The sequence below is a fragment of the Pempheris klunzingeri genome, chromosome 21 (assembly GCF_042242105.1).
Source record: "Pempheris klunzingeri isolate RE-2024b chromosome 21, fPemKlu1.hap1, whole genome shotgun sequence".
Classification (NCBI taxonomy): domain Eukaryota; kingdom Metazoa; phylum Chordata; class Actinopteri; order Acropomatiformes; family Pempheridae; genus Pempheris; species Pempheris klunzingeri.
In genome coordinates, this window is record NC_092032.1 from 21,475,242 (window position 1) to 21,489,832 (window position 14,591).

A 14,591-nucleotide genomic window follows, 5' to 3' on the forward strand; every position below is an offset into this window, starting at 1 on the left:
ACTACGGGCCCCCCTGGTAGTCCTTCTGACACTACGGGCCCCCCTGGTAGTCCTTCTGACACTACGGGCCCCCGGTAGTCCTTCTGACACTACGGGCCCCCTGGTAGTCCTTCTGACACTACGGGCCCCCCGGTAGTCCTTCTGACACTACGGGCCCCCCTGGTAGTCCTTCTGACACTACGGACCCCCGGTAGTCCTTCTGTTGGGCCTCACCAAATGGTGAAGACTACATGTTTCTTTGTCAGACTTAATGAATCATTATATACGGTGGAAGAAATACTGATGTGGTGACATTTAGAAGTTCAGACCCGTTTGCCTTTCATACAGTGAGAAAACCTTACATTGTTTATCTATGGCTTCCTAGTGAGCCGGTTAAAGATGTTCCAGACTTTATATGAATGTAGTTATGAACATTTTCTGGTGTCTCTTAATAGTAATAACATTACAAAGTGAATTATCAGACGTGTTAATGTTTTGTCAGAGGTCAAACTGGCTTCCCGATGAATTAAAGGAACAAGGGGAGGAAGCAGAGGGAAACATTTATGATGTGCACCAACTTATTTATCACTAAAAATCTATAAAGCACAAATAAATGATTTATTAGCGTGAATCAAGCCGTCATTTTCAACCTTTATGAACCTTTTTTTATACTAAGGAAACACTGTGCATGTGCAGCATGAACTGCATCACAGTGACTGAACCAAGTGACCTGCTGACCAAAGAATTACTGAATGATCAATACCTCACGCAGCGATTCAGTATCAAAGCCACGTTTGCTCATGTTGTGGGAGGAAACAAGTTTGTCAGCGAAACATTCTTTAACCTGGAAACTTGCAAAACATACTTGAACATCTTCCAACCAGAGCTGCTGTGACTGATCTGTGATCAGATGAGGACAGAAAGCCCTCGAAAGGTAAATCAGGCCAAAGTCCTGCAGCCAGAGGAACAAATGAGTTATTCTGTCTTCATTATTCATTAAAAACAAGAATGGTAAATAATAGAAACAGAATCTATTTACATTTTATTCAGTATAGTCCATGTTATTTATTGTTGGCTGGAGAAATGGATTAAATTCACTTAGTTAGTCAGAGACTGCTGCATCATGCAACATTCACTGTAGCTCCAGCAACATTTGTGAATGAAATGAAATAATAAAACACTTAATGATTCAGCAGAACGATGAAACATCGACATGTAATTTGACCAATCAAACCCACAGATTCAGTTTAACTTAGTTCCACTGGTGTGTTTTATAAGGCTCCTGCAACACTGTTCAGCAGAACATGGACTAAACTCCTCAGTCTAGCTGCACTGAGTCGTTTCTCAGGACTAAACACATTTGACATGCTGCTGCTGCTCTGAAGCTGCATGTGAAGAACTAGAGGCCTTAAAGTCACATGAGCGTCGTGTTGGTTGATGGATGGACAGAAAGCTTTTGACAGAACATAGATCATGAAATAAAGACTTCACTTGGATCTTTGATGTGACTCTGAGCTGCGTATCATTTCCTCACAATCATCAGTCTCATGGAGCAAATAAGCTGGTTGGGATGAGACCAGACGACCTTCCTCACCTGATGAACTCACAGTAAAACCACCTGTGAAGGAGTTCACTGTGTTCACTGTGTTCTCTGCGTTCAGGCCGTCCGTCCGTCTGTATTGTTACTGTAGCGCCTCAGAGTTTTTACACGCCATCAAACAAACTGTGTCTTTCCCTAAAACTGGATATAAAACTAGGTGACATTTTGGAAACAGGACGCCGTTAACAAGCGAGAGGAATCTGTTAACAGGAAATCTGAGGAGCATTCACTTCCTGATCGCAGTCGCAAAAGGCCTCCTTGTTTCTCTGATGAATTCCTCTGAATGTTTCTCACATTTACAGGATTTATTTCCCTCATTGTTTCTGACCGTCATGTATTCTGTCACGCTTGTTTAAAAGAATCCACGTGTTTTAAAAAGTTTCTATCTCTTGTTGATGCTGGAAAGTGAATGTACCTCTAGAGCTGTAAAATGTGCCGGGGCTCTTATTGCTGTTGTTTGACGGTCTTCTGGCAGCCGCTGTTGTGGGAGGGAAACCCCCCCAACTCAGGCCAGAGACTAAGTGTCCGCCGTCTCCTTCCAGGTTTTTCTCTGAAGAGTCGATCTTCCAAAAAGGCAGCGGCAGACTTCAGAGTTCAGAGCAGTCCAGGTTTATTGTCGACAAAAAAGCCCAAAGACCTGAACGAGACCAAATCCTGGACAGTTCTGACTAAACGATGCAAAGGTCCCTTCTTTTCTAGCCCAACATCAGCAGAAGGATCTCATCTGCCTGCCCCCCAGCATCTGCACCCAGCCAGTTAGAATCCACCACACTTCACCAGGAGGAGTTTGTCCCTCTGGCCTGAATGTGACCGGATCACTTTGTCCTGCCGGGGGAATGATTACTGAGCACTTATTATTCTTATTGATCCCACAGCAGCTCCTGCTGACACCATCAGGCTCCAACTCTTCCTCAATACATGTTTTAAAAACAAAGGATTCACTTCACTTTACTCCGTTAGGTTCTGCTTTCCTCTGACGGCATGTTTTACAAACACAGTGTAAAAGGACATATTTAAAACTGAGTATGAAACGTGATATTTGGTTACATCCTGGTGACTTTGATTCATTCTCATTGATCGGTTACATGTTCCATCACCTTTGTTATCTGATCAACACTCCTGTCATACCGACCATCGTGTTACACATCGTTATCACTTCCTCCTCCATCAAATCAACACTTCATCAATACATCCTATTTACATCCTATTTACGAGAGCCAGTCTTGGTTTTGTCCGTGGTGTCCTCCGTCAGTCGTCGCTGGATGAAGCTCTCCTCTCCTCCACCTCCCAGTAACATGGTCCAGTCAGAGCCTCTCCACACACAAGCTGCTGCTGCTGCTTCAACCTCTCTGGATCATCAGGACTCAGATGATCCACTCCTGATGCCTCCACCTCACCACCTCCTCTAGCTGATGAGAGAAGAAGTCCTACATCAGTGTCTGCAGAGACTCCCTTCATCAGTGTTGCACACACTTATTAGCTCATGTCAGTCACAGAGTTGTGATGTCATTCTTTATTGTGTCTGCTGCTCTTCCTCAGGTTTCTTTGATTTGTTTCCCCGTTAAACTTTAGTTTGGGGCCAGTTTCTCCTGATCCAGATCAAGCTCCTAAAAACAGGGTGTCGTGTGCTGTAAAGACTGTGAAGCATGTTTGGGGAAAATGTAGAGTTAGTGATGTTCGGCTCTATAAATGAAACTGACTTGACTACTAACAGTGTTTAGTACCTCAGAGTCTCCAGTCTGCAGTCTGGACTCTCCACAAGATCAGACAGCAGCTTCACTCCTGAATCCTGCAGCTTGTTTCCACTCAGCTGCAGCTCTCTCAGATGGGAGGGGTTGGACTTCAGAGCTGAGGCCAGATGAGCACAGCTGACCTCTGACAGACTGCAGTACCTCAATCTGAGTAAAGAATAAATGATGGAGCTAAAAATCCATATAAAATGCAGTCAGAAGTGTTGAGGGTTTGAATCTGCAGCTCAGCATCACTGTGTCCTCATCAATGAGCTTTTCCCTAAAAGGAGCAGAGAGACTTTCTCATTGTGTTACTGTGGATCAGCATCATGTCGACCTTCTACGGACAAATAACCATTAATAACATGCTGCTGATCTCAGTCAGGTCTGGAAGATCAATACTTTTCTGGTCTGAAGGATCAATATGGTTGATCAGACGTCGATCAGCACATTGGAACAGAAGTAGGAACATTTCTGCTTCAGGAGGTAAACGTGATCCATTTAAAAACAGATAATGATTCAGGGGATCTTCTGAATGTAGATGTGACCATTTACCAATAATTCTGAGCATGAACTCACTTTAACCACCAACAGAGGACATTTTCTACACTTTCTTCAACAAACACAGATCTGTTGTGGCTGCACACTGAATTTAATCCAGGAAACATGAAAATATGAACAAGAGGATATTTACATCTTTAAGGTTGTTAGTTATATATGAAGAGAAATGAGGTTCAGTTGTTAACTGAACACATCAGATCTACAATAGTGACAGAGAGTCAGTGAACTGACCTCAGAGTCTCCAGTCTGCAGTCTGGACTCTCCAGAAAACCACACAGCAGCTTCACTCCTGAATCCTGCAGCTTGTTCTCACTCAGCTGCAGCTCTCTCAGATGGGAGGGGTTGGACTTCAGAGCTGAGACCAGAGGAGCACAGCTGACCTCTGACAGTCTGCAGCACATCAATCTGAATAAAGAATAAATGATGTAACTTTAGAAGACGATGTTCACTGAAATCATTCAGCGTTTAATAATCAGCTCAGAGCTGAAGAAGGTTTAGAACGGAGACGTTTAGTAAATCTCCAAACAGCTGAAGCCAACAGGATGCAGGTTAAACAGTGTAAAATACAAACAGTGACACTGAGCTCTCATTAATATTCATGACAACGTGCTGCTTCTTCAGTAAAGACGCAGTGACGTCACCTCTTCAACTCTGCAGCTCCACCAGTGGCTCCATCTCTACAAACTCATGTTGTGCAGCCAAACACAATAAAAACCCTCAGAAACTGATTTAAGATTCGACTCCAGATCCCAAACTTCTGAAAGATGCCAAAGAACAAAAGTCATCTCCAATATTTCTGTTAGGAACAGTGGAGTCATAAAATCACAGCTTCTTCAGTTTAAACTCTTCAGTCACTAGAAGCATCATAAAGCTTCAGAAACATGTTGGAAAAAGAAAATCCTGAATATATTTGTTATTGTCTGATAGTTGAAACAGAGATTATTGATCTGTTCTTTGTATGCATGTCTTTTTTATTACCACTTATTTAAACCATGACGGGAACATGAGATGAAAATCAGCTGTTTAAGAGGTTCAGAGTGAATCCTTCTGTGCACATTGATCTTTATTACAGTTTGAAATGTGCGGCTCAACATTTCTCTGCTGCAGACAATGGACTAAACCACTGAAGAAGAAAACAGACTGAAACAAGCTTTTATGGTCTTTTAATGCATCTTCTCTTCAGCTTGAACTGTTTATGTTCTTGTGCTTTTATCATCTTTTACCTGCAGTTTAATGTCTTGTTTCTATTGTGCTTTCTGTCCCTGGAAGCACTTTGAATTGTGTAGCTGCCATTGAAGTCAGCTTTGTAACTGAAGTTCATTTAATTACTTTTGAGTTAAAAACAGGAATGATTTAGTTAATAAATAGATGTTTTGTTGTTTTATATAAATAAGTTTAAAGGATTAAGAAACACACAATGGTGAATATTGTAGAAAAGGGAACCTTCTGGAATGAAGCCTGTGTCTATTTACATTGTGCTGTTGTTTGTGTTTATCATGCATTTCTTTTAATAGTCATCTTCTGAATTTGTGCTCAGACTCATATATTTGTATATGACTTTGTATATTTGGCATTGACGGCATTGGCTTCATCATTTCACCACTTGGGGAATAAATGTCTGTATGAAAAAAGACACCTTGTCGTCCGTGATCAAACTGGAGTCTGAAAGGAGCCGTACAAATAAATGTGCCTGCTTTATGTATTCAGACACTCAGTGTGGATCAGTAGGATATCAGCCTTCTGTCTGCAGCTCAGTGGCACAACGTTCACATCATATCAACCTGAACACACAAGTCAAACGTGGTGTTTAGTTCAGGCTGAACAAACAATACATAATGTAGATGAACCCTGACTGAAGCTTTCAGAAACAACCTTTTCTTGTGTCTCACTTGAAAATGAAAGGTTTAATACAGGCCTCTAGTTATTTAGGACATCAGTGTCTAGGGGTGGTTTTTCTAGCAGTGATTGTAATGGATGCTGGAAAACATCCACCTTCAAAAGACATGTTAATGATGAGTCTGACAGGGTGAAGCTTGCACTCAAAGCAGTCCTTAAAGATGTAGCAGGGACTGGGTCAGGACAGCACCTGGTAGACTGACTGTCATTCAACAGTCTATATAATTGTTGATCAGGTGTAGTGGTGAACATCGACCTGTTTCTGCTACAACGACTCATGTTGCTGTCAGCATCTAAGACAATGGCTGCTCTACCTGAGGTGATGTTGTTGTTAAAGAACATTTAAAATCCCTCACATCCAGTTGAAGATATTTGGCTCAGGCTTCACTGACAGAGGCAGGACTGAGATACCGGTGTATGGAAATGAGCTCCTCTTACACCTTCACTGACTGAAGGACCAAACAGTGACTCTGTGGAAGCTGCACAACCGTCCTGTCAAACACTCCATTTATCACCTTTTTCTCACTAATGTTCAGCCATTTGGAACAAAGAGATCATTTCTGAAGAAACTTCTTCAGGTGTTTAAAGTGATGAACTACTATGATAAATTCATGAACTGACCGCAGAGTCTCCAGTCCACAGTTTGGACTCTCTAGTCCAGCAGACAGCTGCTTCACTCCAGACTCTTTCAGCCGATTGAAACTCAGCTCCAGCTCTCTCAGATGGGAGGGGCTGGACTTCAGAGCTGAGGCCACGATTTCATAGTGACTCTCTGAGAGGAAACAGCCAGACAGCCTGTCATGAAACAGAAATTACAAAGCATCATATTATAAAAGAGGACACCTGATATTGATATCATGCATGTGATGACGGAATAGTTTAACATTTCCTGATTGGAGCTTTGCTTTGACATCACACCTCTGCAGTGCAGCATTTGTTTTACCAGGGCTGTATGAGGCCTCCATCACCCAAAGGAAGGTAGATAGAAGAACAGCAGCAATATTACAATTATTAGAAATAAGCAGAAGGCTGTGATCATTTATTTGACAGCTAGAAAACAAAACCAACTGAAGAGTCAATGTTTTCTTTTGTTGTCAAAGTATTTGAAACAACTCAAGAACAAACAGATCCCTATTTTAAGAACTTACCGAACTTTTCTGCAGTTCCTCACAGCTGGAATCAGCCTCCGTCGTCCCTCCTCTGTTGTGTTGTACTTCTCCAGGTCCAACTCATCCAGAACCTCCTCTGACATCTGCAGCATGTAGGCCAGAGCTGAGCAGTGGATCTGTGAGAGTTTCTTCTCTGATCTGTTCTCTGACTTCAGGAACTCTTGGATCTCCTGATTTACCGAGTGGTCGTTCATCTCCGTCAGACAGTGGAAGATGTTGATGCTTCGGTCAGGAGAGATATCATGACTGTTCATCTCCTTCAGGTTGTCGATGGCTCTCTGAATGACTTCTGGACTGTTGTCTGTCCGACCCAGCAGACCTCCTAAGAGCCTCTGGTTGGACTCCACAGAGAGGCCATGAAGGAAGCGGACAAACAGGTCCAGGTGGCCATTTTTGCTTTGAAGGGATCTCTCCATGGCTCTCTTCAAGAAGACATCCAGGGATGAGTGATCACAGTCTTTTCCCAGGAAGTCCTTCAGCACCTCTGTGTTCCTGTTGGTGTAACAGTGGAACATGTAGACTGCAGCCAGAAACTCCTGAACGCTCAGGTGAACGAAGCAGTAGACCGTTTTCTGGAAGATCACACTCTCTCTTTTGAAGATCTCGGTACAAACTCCTGAGTACACCGAGGCCTCTGTGGCGTCCAGACCGACCTGCTCCAGGTCTTCCTGGTAGAACATGATGTTTCCTTTCTGCAGCTGTTCAAACGCCAGCCTCCCCAGCTTCAGGAGAACGTCCCCGTCAGCCTCCATCAGCTCCTGTGGACTCGTCTCATGTCCCCCCTCGTACTTCTGCTTCTTCCTCTTTGTCTGAACCAGCAGGAAGTGTGAGTACAGGTCAGTCAGGGTCTTGGGCAGCTCTCCTCTCTGGTCTGTAGTCAACATGTGCTCCAGAACTGTGGCAGTGATCCAGCAGAAGACTGGGATCTGACACATAATGTGGAGGCTCCTGGAGGCCTTGACGTGTGAGATGATCCTGCTGGACAGATCTTCATCACTGACTCTCCTCCTGAAGTACTCCTCCTTCTGGGCGTCAGTGAAGCCTCGTACCTCTGTTACCCTGTCAACACATGCAGGAGGGATCTGATTGGCTGCTGCAGGTCTGGAAGTGATCCAGACGAGAGCCGAGGGAAGCAGATTCCCCTTGATGAGGTTTGTCAGCAGCACGTTGACTGACGACTTCTGGGTGACGTCAGAAACGACCTCCTTGTTGTGGAAATCCAGTGACAGTCTGCTTTCATCCAGGCCGTCAAAGATGAACAACAGTTTACAGACGGCGAGCTTCTCTGCGGTGACCTTCTGTAACGTTGGATGGAAAACATGGAGCAGGCTGAGAAGACTGAGCTGCTCGTCTCTGATCAGGTTCAGCTCCCTGAACGAAAGCAGAACCACCAGACTGACATCTTGGTTTTCCAAACCCTCCGCCCAGTCCAGAGTGAACTTCTGCACTGAGAAGGTTTTTCCGACGCCGGCGACGCCGTTCGTCAGAGCGACTCTGATGGGTGTCTGTTGGTGAGGTAAGGCTTTAAAGATGTCCTGGCACTTGATTGGAGCGTCATGGAGGGTCTTCTTCTTGGAAGTTGTCTCCAGCTGCCTCACCTCATGTTGGGTATTAACCTCTTCGCTCTGCCCCTCTGTGATGAAGAGCTCAGTGTAGATCCCGTTGAGGAGGGTTCCACTTCCTGCTTCATCACTTCCTGCTTCATCACTTCCTTCAGTCACACGTTCACATCTCCTCCTCAGGCTGATCTTATGTTCATCTAGAACCTCCTGCAGACCACCATTCACTAAAAAAGAGAGAAAGATTGAAACAAAGCAAAGACAGTTTGACGATGTGCTGGTTGTTTTCATGACCCATAAAAATGATGAATATAAGAAAATGAATAAAGTCCACTTTTGGAGTTTTTCCCTTGTTTCCAGTGTCTCTCCTTGTCTGGGTTTGTGTACTGTGCAGCTCCTTTGCTCACTCTCCCTGCTGAACACCTGTGCTCACCTGTTCCTGGCCTGTTACTGTGTTCCCTTGTGCCTCAGGATAACCCTTCAGCTGCCTTTCTGTCCTCCTGCTTGCATCCAACGCTTGTGCAGCTCCAGCCTGCTCACAGCATCCACTCTAACTACTTTGTCCTCTGCCATCACCAGCCATTCACCTCTCAGATTCATCTTATGACTGAAGCTCAGTCATGTAGTTATGGTCAGTCACTGCCTATGTACATGTCTTTTGTTTGTCCTCCACCATAGTGTTTTAGCCCGGAGCCCTTTCTTCACCCAGGAGCTGGTGCAGCTTCTGGTTCAGGACCATTGTGCCTGGATTACTCCAACTGGCTCCTGGCTGCTCAGCCTGCACGATCCATCTGACCTCTGAAGCTCATCCAGAATGCAGCAGCCGGCTGGTTTCAACCTTTCCAAGTTCTCCCACACTGCACAGCTCCTCTGCAACCTGGACTGGTGACCGTTGGCCGATTCAAGTCCCTTGTACTTGCATATTGTGCTGCCAATGGGTCACGCTCGTACTATTTCCAGAACATGATAAAACCAGACCCCCCCAGCCCATCCACTGTGCTCTGATGATTGGGGTGCTACTCCCTTACTATCTTCAGATCTGGCAGTTCACTTCTGTCTGAGTCAGGCATCATTAATGTAGTCTATCTGAGTTCTACTACACTGTAAAGAGGACCTCCTTGTCTTTCTAGTGATTATACACACATGGGGTTCTGTTGTTTCAAAAGGGCAGGAACAGAAAAATAACCTGTTTTAAGGCAGTGAGTTGTTTAAGTGATGACATTTATAAAGAAGTATTTCTGTTCTCCATCAGGATGTTGTTATATTTGATGAGGATGGAGAGAGCCGGGCAGTAGAGCAGGTTGATTACTGTTAAAGTGTATTGTTTTATCATTGATAGATTGCTGCTTGTAATGTTCTCTTTGTGGAAAAGACTGACAACGTTCACTACAAGGAATATTTCACTAAAAATATAATTTGGAGATATTTTGATATGTTTTACATCCCAACTGCTTAAATGATGTAAATTATATTCAAAACCTTTTTTTCCTCCAGGTCTGAGGAGGATATGAGGGGGGACCAAGCTACTGCTCAACAAACTCAGAAACTAATCACTATTTTCATTTTTGGGTGGTCTGTGTCTTTACAATGAATCAGGATGAATTTGTTCACATGTAATCTAATCTTCAGCCACACCCATGGCTGTATGACACAACAGATGTTAGTGAGTCCAGACCAGTGACAGATGGACAGTCTTACTTTGTTCACAGCTGCTCTGACTGACTGTCTGCAGTCCAGGTGTTGCTCTGCATCTGTCTGCACACTGGGGACAGGAAGAGCCTCCTGATGAAGCACACTGGTCCCAGTATGAGGTGATGCACTGTCTGCAGAACCAGTGTCCACAGCTGCTACCGACTGGATCCTTCAGGACGTCCTGACACACAGCGCAGCTCCTCTTCCTCTTTCTGTGGACACATTTCTTTAACTAAAATCATTTGTTGGCTGTTGTTGGATAAAAAGCATTTGGTCAGTACTGCGTAGAATCTCAGACGGCCGAGGACAACAGTCAAAGTGTTACTTTACAGTTTGAACTCAGCATTCAGCCTGGAATGAAAATGGAAAATGAATTTTCTTTTCCTCTCAGTGATCTGCCTGTCGTTTATCATTACAAACTCTATTTCACAGTAACATTGATTTTGAATAGTTCTAAATCTTCACAGGGACACTAACGCTGAGCGACAATGTGGGAATATTTTCTTGGAGTCAAACTTCTGAAATCGAGGTTCTCAGGTGTTTTTCCAAAGAAATAAAACCAGATTCATCTCAGCTTGAAACAGTTTCTGCACTAATAGTTCTGCATCTTAAACAGACATCTTTTAGCATTTTGTCTTCACCATCAACGCATCAATTCTGTCAGTCTGTCAGTTTACAGTAAAAAACAAAGTCTCTTACTTTGTGTCTGAGGGTCCAGGTTCATTACTGAAGTCTGGAGGTTTATCTTTGGACCGGTCACTCTTCAGAGACAGACAGCTGGACACTGCAGACTCTGCTCTCTGCCTGTTGTACTGAACTCTGCAAACACCAGCATGTTTTGATTCACACCACATGAATCCTTGATAAATTCTCTGATAATAAAACCTTACAGGAAGCTCTGGCACAGCATGGACACAGACAGAAGGGAGGCTGAGGGACGGCAGCACCCTCTGAAATCAGGTTTTCTAAAAGCCATCGGCTGATAAAAAAAGTTTAGCTGCAGTGTTCAAACTAGAGAGTCTTACTAGGATGTGGGCTGCATGTTAGCACACGAGCATTTGCCTTGTTTTCAGTCCGTTTATCATCATATGTATTAGTCCATCACTAGATCTATATGATGCAGACTCTAACGTAGACTCAGTGAGGTCAGAGGAGATGGGATGATAAACCTTTCTTTGATCCTGAAGCCCACTGATGGAAAATGACCAAACATGAGCAGCAAATACTGGATGAGTGTGTAGCAGCTCTCTTACTTTGTGTCTGAGGGTCCAGGTTCATTACTGAAGAGTAGAGGTAGATCTTTGGACCAGTCACTCTTCAGAGACAGACAGCTGGACACTGCAGACTCTGCTCTGTCCTCCTCTTCCTCCACACACACACTCATCTTCAGGACAGGAGTCAGTCTGAGAGGTAAAGCAGGAACACTGACTGTGAGAACAGGAAAGAAACAAGCTTGTTCAAGAGCCACACCGAGACTGAGAGAGCAGGAAGTAGCTCTAATCTCTCTCTCTCACACACACACACACACACACACACACACACACTCACACACACACACACACACACACACAGTTTACAGTGTAATAAAAGCAGCCAGAGCTCCACCTGCTCTCTGTTCATCTGTTCAATAACACAAAATAACACTCACCCTGCCTCAGCCTTCACTTCTCCTCCTTCTGCTCCGTCGGCTCAAAATGGAGTCTGAACTAACTGAACACTTTCACTTTCAGGGTTCCTCCCCTTTCTCTACTTACAAGAAGTCAGGTGACTTCAGGTGTGTGTGTGTGTGTGTGTGAGAGAGTGTGTGTGTGAGTGTGTGTGTGTGTGTGTGTGTGTGTGTGTGTGTGTGTGTGTGTGTGTGTGTGTGTGTGTGTGTGTGCGTGTGTGTGAGTGTGAGTGAGTGTGTGTGTGTGTTATAGCTGCCAGGTAGACGTGGTGTTGTGTTGAAGTTTTAAATGAGTGCCTGCAGGATGTGACAGGATGTCCACAGTACATGTGTCATCATCCTGAGTTTTGTCAAGTTAAAACTTTCTGTCTCGTCTCATGTTGTCATTTCCGGTTTTATTTTGAAGTAACCCTGTTTCCCTGCCGTTTCAGATGTCTTTACTTCCTGTCCTCGTGTGTCCTGCCTCTGTGATTGGCTGCTCCTCCCTGATTGTCTCCACCTGTTCCCCATTACCTTGTGTATATATAGTCTGCTTCTCCCTTTGTCCTGAGCCACTTCGTCATGTTCCCTCATCATGAGAACCAGCCTTCTTCTTCCCTTGTGTTTCAGTATCCAAGCTGAAGGTTTGCTTTTCTGTTGATTACTTTGTAGATCCCTTCTAGTTGTTACTCAGCCTTTTTCCTTCCTTTGTTCATTGTCCTCATTGTTTTAGGAGTCGCTTGTATGTTTTATTTTGAAACTTTCGTGTGTGAGTCGTGCGTGTGGGTTCCCGGTCTTGTTGGCCTCAGAGCGTTACAGCATGTTTATGGAAGGAACATATTGATCAGTGAACGAGTGCAACAGCAAACATTTTCAAACTATTTTCCACCGTCGGCATGCAGCAGGGGCCCCTGGTGGGACCTCACTCACGGCTTGAAGCTGTGAATAAATTCTCTCTTTCTTTACGAGTAAACAGCTTGTAGCTGTGCACCAGTTTTCCTTTTCATCAGGTACCATCATTTAGTAAAGTACAGATTATCAGACTGTCATGACTTGAAGGCACCGAGAAATCCTGGTGTTTTATTTTGAAATTCTTTATCTGAAAACAAAATCAAATCCAATTCACCACTTCAGCCACCAGAGGGCAGAACTGTTATTCTAACTTCAGCCACCAGAGGGCAGAACTGTTATTCTAACTTCAGCCACCAGAGGGCAGAACGGCTGTTATTCTAACTTCAGCCACCAGAGGGCAGAACGGCTGTTATTCTAACTTCAGCCACCAGAGGGCAGAACGGCTGTTATTCTAACTTCAGCCACCAGAGGGCAGAACGGTTGTTGACGTTAGAATAACAGCAGTTCTGCCCTCTGGTGGCTGAAGTTAGAATAACAGTTCTGCCCTCTGGTGGCTGAAGTTAGAATAACAGTTCTGCCCTCTGGTGGCTGAAGTTAGAATAACAGTTCTGCCCTCTGGTGGCTGAAGTGGTGAATTGGATTTGATTTTGTTTCCAGATGAATAAAGAATTTCAAAATAAAACACCAGGATTTCTCGGTGCCTTCAAGTCATGAGTCTGATAATCTGTACTTTACTAAATGATGGTGCTGAAGCTTTGTTAACAGTTGAATCCAGTCCTACTGTAGCTCTTACACTGTATTATTCCTGACACAGCAGTGAACTGACTCACATTGATCCCACTCTTGAACTACAAATGATCAGTGTAACATTTTAATTACGTATATATATATATATATATATATAATTTGTGTTTCAAACTTTTTCAATTCTTCTTCCACTCAGCTGTGCTAAACTGATCAGCCTTAACAGGCCAATCATCACAGCTGAATGAATTCTCTTTTGTGTGTGACATCAAATTGATTAACTGGGAGAGGATCCAACATCATTTAAACCAGAAACACAACTTGTTTGGGTGCCGACACTGGATCACCCTGCCCTCTAACATTGATGGAACAAATTACCAAGCAAATCTAAAACAAAGTTACATAAATAAACAAAAAGAAGTTGTATAAAAATAAATAAAGAAAGCAATAGCAAGTAAAGGAAATTAAATTAGAGTAAATAGCTTACATATATATATATATTTTAACATATATATATATAATTTTCCCTTTTTTCTTTCTCAACACAAACGCAGCCCTTTACCATTCAGACGTAGTTAGTGAAGAGCAAGACGCAGAGCGGATTCTTAGCCAAACCATAGAACACAGCTTTAATGAGAACAATCATAAAAACACAATTATTTCCTATTTCTTATATATAAAAAGTGTTTTTCTTCATATTTTTCATAGAGACACTGGGGGGGTGGGGGGGTCAGCAGCAGACAGCGTCACCATCATCAGGATGGAGTTACAGACCAGCTTCATCCTTTGTTACGTAATAAACTGGTGTCTGATATTTAGAACATGATAACATAACTAAATCTAAATCCCTTTTTTAACTGATGACAGTCACATCATCCCACTTCCACCTTAAACGGGTCCTAAAACTCAGAATAATAATTCATAATAAATAGATTTTTTTGTTCATACAGTATTTTCTGTTGTCATCTTGTTCTTGATACAAAGCACTCACACCAAATCCCATTTGAAAATCTGCTCCTCCTGTGTTGTCTTGCATATTAGCCACTACACAGACTGTATGGACGAAGACTTAACACCTTTCACAAATCTTTAGAGTCTTGTTGTAAATTCAGCTGAAGACTAATTGATGAAAATGTATTTTAAATCAATAAAGTCACCGCTCAC

At 43.4% G+C, this 14,591-nt stretch overlaps 1 protein-coding gene across 7 annotated transcripts in view; it reads right to left on the bottom strand.

Annotated features, from left to right (window-relative positions):
• LOC139220922 (protein NLRC3-like) overlaps window positions 1-11,919 on the bottom strand; it is a 104,037-nt gene extending 92,118 nt beyond the window's left edge. The window contains exons 1-9 of one of the 7 annotated variants that reach the window (XM_070852795.1): window positions 11,835-11,919; window positions 11,440-11,614; window positions 10,886-11,005; window positions 10,193-10,398; window positions 6,915-8,721; window positions 6,388-6,561; window positions 4,102-4,275; window positions 3,304-3,477; window positions 2,173-2,988 (exon numbers count right to left, since the gene is read on the bottom strand). In XM_070852795.1, coding sequence (XP_070708896.1) covers window positions 2,985-2,988; window positions 3,304-3,477; window positions 4,102-4,275; window positions 6,388-6,561; window positions 6,915-8,721; window positions 10,193-10,398; window positions 10,886-11,005; window positions 11,440-11,570 — 2,790 coding nt within the window. In that variant the 5' untranslated portion in view covers window positions 11,571-11,614; window positions 11,835-11,919 and the 3' untranslated portion in view covers window positions 2,173-2,984. Of the gene's footprint in view, window positions 1-2,172; window positions 2,989-3,291; window positions 3,478-4,101; window positions 4,276-6,387; window positions 6,562-6,914; window positions 8,722-10,192; window positions 10,399-10,885; window positions 11,006-11,439; window positions 11,615-11,834 lie in introns of those variants that run through there. The other 6 variants (XM_070852794.1, XM_070852793.1, XM_070852806.1 and 3 more) reach the window with 6 other exon arrangements.
• Between the last annotated feature and the right edge of the window lie 2,672 nt (window positions 11,920-14,591).